Source organism: Chionomys nivalis, chromosome 25, assembly GCF_950005125.1.
Source record: "Chionomys nivalis chromosome 25, mChiNiv1.1, whole genome shotgun sequence".
Taxonomy (NCBI): domain Eukaryota; kingdom Metazoa; phylum Chordata; class Mammalia; order Rodentia; family Cricetidae; genus Chionomys; species Chionomys nivalis.
In genome coordinates this window covers 2,904,176-2,916,309 of record NC_080110.1, presented here as the reverse complement: position 1 = coordinate 2,916,309, position 12,134 = coordinate 2,904,176, and the positions used below count along the sequence as shown (strand labels likewise).

The window sequence follows — 12,134 nt, the reverse complement described above, 5'->3', positions numbered from 1 at the left end:
GGAAATTTTCTTCTGAATCATTTCTGCCTTCTCCCAGGGCAGTCCAGAGCAAACTATTCCTCCCCCTCCCTACTTTAGGGAGATTATCCTTATCTACTTGAAGGTCTTCTTTACGCCTTGGAGGTTGTGAAATGCAAAAAGAAGCCAGAGTTCTCTTTACAGGGCCGTGAGACATTTTTGAAACATCTGTCCCTGTACTTACTCAGGAACAAGATAATCAAAACAAAGGGAACTTGAAAAGGTCAACCAGATTGGTGGGCTGGAGGAACTGGCCACAGATCACGCTGCAAGCCTCTTCCCACTGTACACCCAGGCAATCACGTGGCTTACACAGCAACCAAGTTAGATTAGCTGAAGTTACTTCTGTACGACACAGAGACTTATACTGATGGGCAAAAAATGACGTAGGAAGACAATGAAAGTGTTCTATAAAGATATAAAATATAAACATTGCATTATGCCACAATTTGTTTATAACTGCAGCAGCTTTGGCCTGAGGATATTTCTTGAGCACTCTAAGCATTAAGGGTTAATAATAAACTGCTTGGGACATGGCAGCGTGCCTGGGATGGCTTGAAGATTATTTTGGTCAAATGTCCTTGTAGTCAGAAAAGCAACCGGCCTGAGAACGACTTGTCATATGCCTCTAGATCCTTAAAAACTGGGTTACGGGGTTAATGAGTAAAAATGATAACTCTTGTTTATCAATGATGTCAAAACTTGAGGGGAAACGATTGGAAATGATAACTCTGTTCTGTCCCAGCTTAGTAACTGATGAGCAAGAGGAAATGAAACACACGTCCAAAGACAAAAATGACAGGTTCTCTGTTTTAGAACAACATGAACGTATCCCTGCTTACTGAATTCTGTACAAATAGAGAAGCGCTCTGGCTGCCAGTCAGTCAGGCTGCACGGTTCTCCCAACCACCATAGCCTGGCTCACGTCCTTCCCTCACCAGCTCCTCACATCCCCTGCGGGACCCGTCCACCATCGGGGATGACCACTGGCACCCAGTCCTTTAGCAGAATTCCTGCAGGGCCGGTCTTCCCTCTGCAGACCCTCAGGGCAGACCCAGTTTTCTTCCCTCCTGTGGACCCTCTCAGCCCTGTGTCCTTGCAGCCCATCACCATACCTTCCTTTGAGCTCCCCAATACCTAGCAACAAGTGCTAACTGGTCCCCAGTAGCCACAGCCGGCAGGGACTCAGAAGCATCCCTACCAGGTTATCACAGCCTCCACATGGTCCTAAGATCACAAAAAGGCAACAGAAACTGAGGAACAGAAAACCACGCCAAAAGACAAGACCAGGTATGAATACCAAGAATTACAATCATACAGCTGGAACAAAAACCAAGGACTTAAAAATAGCCATTTAAGTTCAAGGACCTTAAAGAAGATATGAATAAATACATTAGTGAAGTCTGTGAAAATGCAAACAAAATAGAGACGGAAATAGTTTTAAGTTGTGGGAGTAGAAATAGAATCTCTTAGGAAAGCCAAAACTGAGGAGAAACTGGAGCTGGAAAATTTAGGAAGTCAAATAGGATCTTCAGGGGCCTTAAAGCCTCACCAACTGAACGCAAGAGCCAGAAGAGAGAATCTCAGGCACTGAAGACAAGATAGAAGATGGGTGTCTCAGTTAAGGAAAATGTTAAATTTTAGAAAATCCAGACATAAAAGATCCAGGAAATCTGGGACACCATGAAAAGACCGAATTTAAGAATAATATGAAGGAACAGAATAAGAAATCCAGGCACAGAAAATATTTTCAACAAAAATCATAGAAGGAATTTCCCTAACTATCAAAGTACAAGAAGGTGACAGAACCCCACAAGGAGAATGGAGAAGAAAAGAAGTTCCTTTACCTCATGATCATCAAAGCACCAGACATAAAGAACAAAGAAAGAATATTCGAAGCTGCAAGGGGAAAAGGCCAAGTAACACTAAAGGCAGACCCAAAAGAATCACACCGACTTCCCGATGGAGACTCTGAAGCTGGAAGGTCCTGGACGGGTGTGCTGCAGACTCTAAGAGACCATGGATGCCAGCCCACAATACTAAACCTGGTAAACTGACTATGTTCCTGTGGCTGTCCCATATTCTAACACAAATTAGAAGTGATAAGTCTGTTAAAAAGAAAAAAAAAAAAACTTGAAGGTTAGGGGGTACGTAGAGGGGACCTGGGAGTAGTTAGGGGCAGGAGTAGGGACAGGATATGATCAAAATTGTGTATTGTTCTCAAAGAATCGATTCAATATTTAAAAAGGAAATAGATGGTGGGTTGAGGGTAAACTCAGAGACAGAGTGACTGCCTATAGCCATGCCAGGTCCTGGGCTCATCCCTCAATTCCACTAATAAGTAAGTAAACAATATGTAATCCCCAGTTCTGTGGTTCATCATGCATGGTCTTGGGAAGAAGGTTAGATTCAGACATTCCAATGTTTCCAGCAGAAGATGGTAACACAAGAACAGCCTACAATACCCTGCCATCAAGAATTCTGTTAACTTAATGATTACCGAATTTAACTGACCACAGAACTCACTTCTCAAATCACACTTCCTGACGTCTCACACAGAAGTCTTGTCATTTACGTTCCCTGTGATGTTACCTATCCAATCAGGGTCAATCTGACAACACTTTCAGCTAAGGACTGAAGAGAGCAGGAGTAGGTGGAAGGAAAGGTGTCGCTATTCTGGTGGGGAGGATCAGAGTCGAGTAAGCATGGTAAGAGCTTGGCGCCTCTGATCGGATCACTGAGACCAACGGTCTAAGAGTCTTGGAAGACACTGGGATTTGGATTTGATGTGACACACAGGAGAAAGCCACCGAGAAGCTCACCTTCTGATTGGCAGGATACAGACGATGCTTATGGAAGAACAATGTGACCAAAACAGGAGCAAATGCCTCGCAGGTTAATGGGAGACCAAGCAGAAAATATACCTGCAGCTAAGACAGTTGAAAAGAAGTCTCTGTTTGTACTGTGCTCAGTCCTATCTAAGGGGTAAGTCCTTGACGTCCTGTGTGTCTACGTGTGATCAAGAGTAGGCTCCGTGGGGCTGGAGAGATGGCTCAGCGGTTAAGAGTATTGCCTGCTCTTCCAAAGGTCCTGAGTTCAATTCCCAGCAACCACATGGTGGCTCATAACCATCTGTAATAAGGTCTGGTGCCCTCTTCTGACCTGCAGGCATACACACAGATAGAATATTGTATACATAACAAATAAATACATAAATATTTAAAAAAAAGAGTAGGCTCTGTTTCTCAGGTCTGGTGTACACTGTTTGCAAGTCTGTCCACTGAATGGACATCTTGCCCTTGTCCCTTCCCTCCTCATTGTATCCATCTAACAATGTACAACCGCCAACCCTCCCACCCCTGAAACACCTTATCTCCCCCATAAGAGAGACTCTCAAATCCCAACTTAGGGAGGCAGCCAACTGGCCAGGTCTGGGTGCACCCTCAAACACAGCTTGTGTTAGTTGGAAAATTGTGGGCTTGTTTTTTCTCCTTGCAAACAGCAAGTTTAATGCTAACAAATTCATGGCAGCTGCACTGGGCAGGCAGTACTCAGGAAAGGTAATCCCTTATTCGGATGGACGGCCTCGGCGCGACAACCTCAGCCTGCGTGGACAGACAGGCCGCTGTACACACAAGTGAATGAGGGGACAGTGGACAGTTTGGTGATGTTAAGTCAAAGAGGAGAACCAGGTAGAATCAGACAGTTCCATGGTTTTAAGAACGAATGCCAGGAGGGAAATGGCGGCGACAGCTGGGAGAGAGATCTGTATGGGAAAAGTCTTTGACATTCTAAAGGTAGACAAATATTACAACGTTCAGTAGAAATTTTAGATCTAAAATTAGACTTCTGCAGAACATGTCATTATATAAATTTTTATGTAAATATAGAAAGTTAATCCTTTGTGTGTGGGGGTGGCGCGTTTAGAGACAGGGTTTCTTTGTAACAGCCCTGGCTGTCCTGGAACTGACTTTGTAGACCAAACTGGCCCCGAACTCACAGATATCCACCTGCCTCTGTCCCCCAAGGCATTAAAAGAGTACGCCACCATGCCCAGAAATAAGAAGTTAATTATGCCAAATAGAATTACTTTTTAAATTATGTCGATCTAGTCTATACTAAAACTCAACTTCATGCTCACCAGAAGATAGGTGAATTAAATTATCTTATTAAGTGTGCTTCATACAAAATCATACTATTTTAACATGATTCTTTAATGTATGTATTATACATATTTAATATAAGGATTGTAATTTCCATTGTAAAGGCAAGAAAATGATGAGGCCAGGTTTTCAGGTGTCAGTGGAATGGTAGCTCTTAGTGAGTAGACTGAACTTAGCCAAGAGTCAAATCTGGCTAATTCTGCTTCTTCTAAGATAACCAACAAAAGCAAATATAAGACAGCGGTTCAGCCAGAGAGAGGAGGACAACTCAGAACCGGAATTCTGCATTCTGCCACACTGGCCTTACACGTCAGGAGCGCCTGTCTAACCAACACGCAACAAACACGGCCGGGAAACAGCTCTTTTCCAAACAGGGTTCTATGTACTGAGACCAGGGAAGAGGTTTCCACTCTGAGTTACATCTGAGTTTGAAGGAAGAAATGGATGGAGTAGGAAGACATATGGGTTCTGAGGGTGACGTCATCATGAGGCAGTACCTTCCTGGCTTACCGTTGATAACTGGCGTGTAAACGACAATCCCAACCAAGTTCGGGTCTGATACAGTTGTGTCCAGAATAAGGCCCCCAATGCTGAAAGAAAGAAAACCATGTATCAGGGAAGAGAAATGGAAAGAGTCTCAAGTTGCTTTGACATTCAGACACTCCCACCTTGTACAGTACAATGTTGATGCAATATAAAAATCAGGCAAAAAGAAGAATATTCAAAGTAGAAATCAATGTTATCAGTAAAAAACTGGAAATAAAACATGGCCATGAAGGCAGGAGAGGCATTCAGTGCGTGAGGAACTGGCTATTTAAACACAAAGTCCCGAGTTTAAAGCCTATATAAAATCTCTGCAGTGGGAGGCAGACACAGAAGGATCTCAGGGGCTCACTAGCCATGCCGACCAGCCAATCAGTGATTGCCAGGTTCCGTGAGTGCCTGTCTCAAAAACTAAGATAGACAGCAAATATAGGGTGTGACAGATGAAGACCCCCTAAACCTGGTGTTGACTTCTGACCTCCACAGATGCACACCTGGGCACACACAGCACACACTACACACTAAAGCAATAATAAATACCATAACCAACAGGTAAAATGTCAGTGCATTAGTTTTTGTTTGTTTGTTTTACATATCTTGCCCCCACCCCTTCTGGGGAACAGGGTCTTGCTATGTAGTCCAGATGGCCCTCAACTTATAGCAATCCTCCTGTCTCAGCCTCCCAAGTGCTGGGATAATAGGCATGTGTCACAATTCCCAGGTTACAGTTTGTTAACTTCACTAACCTATAGTTCACCCTATAAGGCATTGTCAACTACTTCAAGGCTTAAAACAATGGGACAAATGGTCCCTTCCTATTCTTCTGCACAGAGTATTTTTTGTTTTGTTTTGTTTGAGACAGAGTCTCACTATATAGGCCTAGGCTGGCCTGGAGCTTGCTAGTAGACCAGGCTAGCCTCAAACCCCTAGAAACCCACTGTCTCGGTCCCCTACGTGCTGGATCACGCCATTTCTTCATCATGTCATCTACTACTCTTGTGATTTAAGAGCTGGTTCGTGAACAGCGTCTTTCCATCTCTAAGGCAAGCAGGCATTGGAGGGCGTTTCTAACACTAGGTGGATTACAATTCGTCTGACCAGAGGGCTGTAGCAATGGAAAGAGCTGAGCTTGACAAGTCTGGGAAATGAGATGGGGTTTTAATAGAACGAGTGGCAAACCACACGTGTTCAGTATCTCGGTGGAACGTGGAGGCTTGTTTAAGCCTTTCTTAGCTGTTCACCTTCAGTCTGGTTCATAAGACACAGCCAGTCCCGTCACCCACAGTCACCTGCTGCCTAAATCTTCCAGGGATTGCAGTTTCCCTACAGCAAAACCATCGCACGCTGTCGTAGGACGGGCAGTTCAAACAGCAGACCAAAAGTCCCGGCACCCTCTGATGGTGGTTCTTAGCTCCGTGCCCAGCCCCTCTGTGCCCTGGGATCAGTTCAGCTCCCGCTGTAACTTCTCCGCTGCCAAGTGGCATACACAGACGCTGGTTCTCATTTTCAGGCTTAGATCTGACTTCTGCGGTAGATGAGGATGGAATCTCACAGCTTCCTGATACATGCAACCCGCGAGGTCGCCGTCAATCACCTCCACAAAGCTGGTTTCTAATTCTTAGAGACATCTCCTCCCACAATCGGGAAAGCTGGTGTCGCGAGCAGGGGCACTGCTGTCACCCTCCACCTCCTCGGAAGGGTTCCCGTGCTGAATTCTGATCTCTGCATTATCCAAATCCAAAGCTTGCGCACGAATCTTAGTTCAGCACATTTTACAGGACGTCCCTACTCTTTCCCAGATGACTTTCTTATCCAATGCAGACTGAACGTCTTTCCGCAGCAGAAATGTAACAGTGTTATTCTGGGTCACGAATACCCCATTCTGCAACCCTGCTGCGATTCATCTAAGCGATGCCTCACTGCTAACCCATGGTCGTGTTCCCGCCCCCCACCGCCAGCACTCACCTGCTTATGACCATGGCTGTTATGACGGGCTCCCAGCCAGAGTGGAGCACAGTTCTGGTAGCTGGGTGTTTGGCAGCTATTATAACCCAGATAGGTGTCAGAGCCAAGAAAAAGGCACAAACTAACGGAGAAATGTAATGATATGTCTCTAGAATAAAGAAAAGACATTTCAGCCCTTCCCCTTTCCAACAGAAAATCTAAATAACAAAAGAAGCATTTTTATCAGGTTTATTATTAAACATATTAAGTGTCTAACATTTTATATATACCCAAGATTTAGAACAATAAATAAAACTCCATGCTAAGAATGGTGGCCCATTTCCCCTAAGCCAGCAATCAGGAGGCTGGAGATGGGCAACCACACATTTAAGGCCGGCCTGTGCTACCCAGATGCTCTTTTAAACTATCAGCTCATATAACCTAAAGAACAACATTAATGTCCCAAGCATTCATTATGAGATAACAACACAGCCTACACAAGAAAAGCAAGGACACCAGGATGGACAACTAACATCAGTTGCCAACTTGATAGCTGCCAAGGCCTTGCTGTGCTTCTCTGTGGCACACATCTGGGTCACAACTGTTCATCCGGCCTCTATTTTCTGCCTCCTTACTGACGGCAGACTTGGCTGCCCAGCATGCCACAGGCATGATTCATGCCATTTCTAAACAAAATTTTACATGAGTTTTCAGAAATGACTGAAAGGCGTGTGTGTGTGTGTGTGTGTGTGTGTGTGTATGTATGTGTATGCATGCGTACGTATGTGTGAACTATCTTCCAACACCAGACAAAAGACGCTGCAAGATCAGAGACAAGTTGCCTCGGCTTTCTTCCTAAAGGCCCAGAGAGTGAGGCTGGGGAGACATGAGTCCACAGGACAGAGCAGGGGAGGAAAGTAGCAGAGGAGGAGCTTGGGAAGTGAATGCCGAGCATGCGTGCGCAGGGTGAACTCCGTGAACATGGGCCACTAAGGCAAAAACCCTAACAAAGCCTGGAGACACAGGACCGTGAAGAACCCAACAGCAGAGGAGAGGCCCCTTGAACTCTGAGAGCCACAAGCAGAGAGCCGAGAAAGGGCCATCTGAGGAGGATGACACTGGCCTTGCAATGAGGTCTGCCCTATACTTCCCCAGCATAACTTTGAAGCAGGCCTCACAGATCTCAAGCTAAGCCACAGTCAGCAGCCCACATAATGAAGTCCAGCGCTGCATACGGAAAACAGAACTGTACATGGAACAGCTCTGTGCCCCCGGTGCTCAGCAGCCAACCAAGCTTGGAATGTTTGATGGCATGAAAATCTCTGCGACATCTTACATTAGGGCACTTTTCTCATCATTTTTTTCAAGTACCTAAAGTAATTTTTACGAGTCTAGCAAACTAAATGTATAAATAAGGTGATTTGCTTGGTGTAGTAGTGCACATATAATCACAAGTTCAAGGCCAGCCTAGGCCACAAAAGGACACCAAAGAAAGCAGGCTGGCAAGAAGGTTCAGAGCACAGGGCTTGCAGCCAAGCCTGACACTGAATCCTGAGCCAACTGGGAGGAGAGAATGGACTCCTGAAAGCTCCACATGAGCACTGTGGCGCGCGCGCGCACACACACACACACACTCACTTCTTTAAAAAGAAAAATGAAAGGGCTAGAGAAATGGCTCAGGGTTTAAGAGCACTGGCTGCTCTTCCAGAGGACTGAGGTTTAATTCCCAGCACCCACATGGTGGCTCACACCATCTGGAACTCCAGATCTAGGGGACCGATTCCCTCTTCCAGCCAGTTTCCATAGGCATGTCACACACGGGGTCCTCAGTCCTAGTCAACACGGGATGTCACACACGGGTCCTCAGTCGTCCTAGTCACACGGGATGTCACACACGGGTCCTCAGTCCTCCTAGTCACACGGGATGTCACACACGGGTCCTCAGTCCTCCTAGTCACACGGGATGTCACACACGGGTCCTCAGTCCTCCTAGTCACACGGGATGTCACACACGGGTCCTCAGTCGTCCTACACGGGATGTCACACACGGGTCCTCAGTCGTCCTACACGGGATGTCACACACGGGTCCTCAGTCGTCCTAGTCACACGGGATGTCACACACGGGGTCCTCAGTCCTAGTCACACGGGATGTCACACACGGGTCCTCAGTCCTCCTAGTCAACATGGGATGTCACACATGGGGTCCTCAGTCGTCCTACACGGGATGTCACACACGGGTCCTCAGTCGTCCTAGTCACACGGGATGTCACACACGGGTCCTCAGTCCTAGTCAACACGGGATGTCACACACGGGTCCTCAGTCCTCCTAGTCACACGGGATGTCACACACGGGTCCTCGGTCTTCCTAGTCAACTCTATGTCAAATTTCACCTCAAGTTTCAATGACTTATCATTGCGGTTCTCAGATGCATGATAATTTTTTAAGGTCATATTTTGTTTTTTTAGAGTTAGGTGATCAATTTCGTTGCTGTGTGTTTACTCTTCATGTAGCTGCAACCTGAGAAAAGACAGCCTCTCTTCCAGATCACCAACCAGGGAAGATTCTCCCATCTCCATGTTGGGACCCTCTGAGACCAGACCCTCCAAACTTCCAATCCCTGGAAGTTTTTCTATGCATACAGGCAAAACACATAATAATAAAACTGTCAAATGTAAAAGATGACAGTTTTTAAATAAATATTTATATAACATATACAACTTCCCTTAGCTCTCTAATGGGCAAACTACACAAAAGCGCATCACAACCACGTAAACCAGAGCTCACACAACCACAGTCGGCCTTCTCTTTCCGTCTGATCTTTCTTGCACCGTCTTTCCATTCTTACTTTTCTGAAGTGTTACTAATCCCCAGAACTCTTTACTGAGCCAAGATACCCTACGCTATTTCACTAATCCCGAGTCCTCGCGTGGAGGACGCTTTTGCTACAATCAATCATATTCTTAGGCAGTCACCATGCCAAAGTCATTATAGGGCCACTTGAATAAATTCTAATCGTATTAGCTACATCATTTTCAAAAGGAATAATGCACTTTGTAAGACAGTATTTATTCAATATCTATTATGTATACAGCACCAAGAGTACTACAAAAAGTAAGTAAATAAAAACCACGGTATTGTCAAGAATTCTGTATTTCAAACAGACAGGTACAGTCACAGGTAGTACTCTAATTATTGCCTAATCCACTGATGTTCTGCAGTGAACTAAAGCAGGCTTTAAAAGGTAGGGGAGAGGAGTATTGCATTTAGACAAAAAGCTATAATCACTGACCAAACACAAAGTCATGAAGGCCACCTCAATAAAGTGCTATAGCAGTTCAGGTAAACACAGCTAGATAAGCACATGCATGTATGTATGTATGCATGTACGCATGTATGTATGAATGAATGATGGATGGAAGGATGGATGGGCAGACAGATTGACGACAGGGTCGCTTAATGAAACATGGTTGGCCTAGAGCTTGCATGTAGCCCAGGCTGGATTTGAACCCAAGGTCCTCTTGCCTCAGCTTTCCCAATGTTTGGATTACAGGCACATCTCTAGCTCACATAAATCTTTACTGACATAAAGAAGCGCAACTGAGTTCTGCATTGTTGATCCACATCCTGAAACCTTTCTAGTAGTTTTAAAACCCTTTTGGTGGAATCCCCATTTTTCTGAAGCATGCATAGGACCATGTCATCTACAGACAGGGATAACTAACCCTTCCTTGGACTCCCTTGATCCCCTTTTATTTCTATTGCTCGTTAGTTCTTCTAGTGTGGTGCTGAGCAGAAGTGAGAGTGGGCGCTCTTGCCCTGCGTCACCACAGAGGCCGTGTTTCTCTCACGTACTTTTCACTGTTTGCTCTTGGTTTTCCGAGGTAGCATCAGCTCTGTCCAGCAGAGTTCCTGGCTGATAATTTTCTCCCGGTTTCTGACTTTGCTATCAGGCTGAGACGCTGACCTCATGAAACAGGGTTGGATGTGTTCTGCCGGGATGCTTCCTGGAAGCGTTTGATTTTTTCGGCATTTATTTGTGTGTTGTTGAGCTAAGGTCTACTTTAGCCCAGGCTGGCTTCGCACTCATGCAAACCTGTGTTCTTTTTAGTTACTACTCCAGGCTACTTGTCTCACCAAGTCTTCTATTTCTTCCTGACAACTTCATGGGTGAAGAAAAACCAACCCTTCCTCCTGCTGGTTTGTCCCATAGCTTTCCTGCTTCGTTTAACGACGCTCGTCCTTACTTCTCTCCTGCAGAGCTTGGGTTTAGTGTGTTCTTTTCCCAGCTTGCGTCTCCTATAAGACAGGTGGTTACAGCTATGAGCTGGGAGCGTCCTTAGAGTTGCGTGTGCGGCATCCCTGAGGTTTCTTAGAACTGCCTGTGCAGTATCCCATAGGTTTTGGAACATGGTTTCCATTCTCATCTGGCTTAAGATGTTTCCATTTGAGTTCTTTGAGCCACCGCTAGTTTGAGGTATACCACTGAATTTCTATACATTTACATATTTTCCACTTTTCCTCTGTCACTGCTTTCTAGTTTTACTCCATCACGGTGTCGATAAACATGACAGGATTCCTAAACTTGTTAGGATTTGTTACACGGCTTAATATGGGGTCTATCCTAGGAAATGACCTATGTGCAGGAGAAGAATGCACACCATGTGACTGTTGAGGGGACCATTTTGTCAGGCTGGTGTGAACAAGTGTCCACTTCAAGTCCGGCATTTCTTTACTGTACTTCCGTCCAGATGAGCTACCCATTGTCGAAAGTGAGATCCTGAAATCCCCACTGTGTGTATTGTCCAACCCATTAATAACTCTCCTACATTTGGGAGCGCTGACATTGGGTACATACATATTTACCACTGCTGTGTCCTCTTCATGGACTGACCCCGTGGAACTTTCCCTGTGTCGGATTCTTGGAACCACGGAGTTTGTAGCCTCTCTAGCCAAGGCTTACAGCTACCAAAAAGATCCTTCTGTCTTCTCTAAACGCTGCTTAGTGTTTCCAGGGTAGTAAAGGGATTAATGGTGTTTCCAAGGACCGGGCTTCTCAGCAAGATGAACGGGATCTTAGAACTGAAATGTGCCTACTTCTAATCTCTGTATTCAGAATGAAAAGGCCAGGTGCCTAACTGCTGATCTTCTGAGGCCCCCTAGTGCTCAGGATGCAGACACTTTGACAACAGAAACACAATGACATTTCAGAACATTTGTAAGCTGTTAAATTAACTGCAGAATTAACCAGTAGCCTATTTAAAAAGAAAAGCCCTTGGGGGCATCAATTACACAGATGAAATGAGAAGGGTCTGAAACACTGCAAAGCCAACTTTCAGAAAACAAATGAAGGCCTGGAATATCCTAAACAGTACTTAATAATACTGTGTTCTACGGTTATGGGGACTGCGTTTTCTCTTACTCCTCACTCCAATACCAGTGCGGCACAGTGCAAGGTCTCAGGGTCA

General features: G+C 45.3%; 1 protein-coding gene across 3 annotated transcripts in view; it reads right to left on the bottom strand.

Annotated features, from left to right (window-relative positions):
* Slc41a2 (solute carrier family 41 member 2) overlaps positions 1 to 12,134 on the bottom strand; it is a 71,830-nt gene that overhangs the window by 20,594 nt on the left and 39,102 nt on the right. For all 3 annotated transcript variants that reach the window (XM_057757579.1, XM_057757578.1, XM_057757577.1), the window contains exons 7-8: positions 6,690 to 6,837; positions 4,692 to 4,771 (exon numbers count right to left, since the gene is read on the bottom strand). In XM_057757579.1, the coding sequence (XP_057613562.1) occupies positions 4,692 to 4,771; positions 6,690 to 6,837 (228 nt within the window). The remainder of the gene's footprint in view (positions 1 to 4,691; positions 4,772 to 6,689; positions 6,838 to 12,134) is intronic.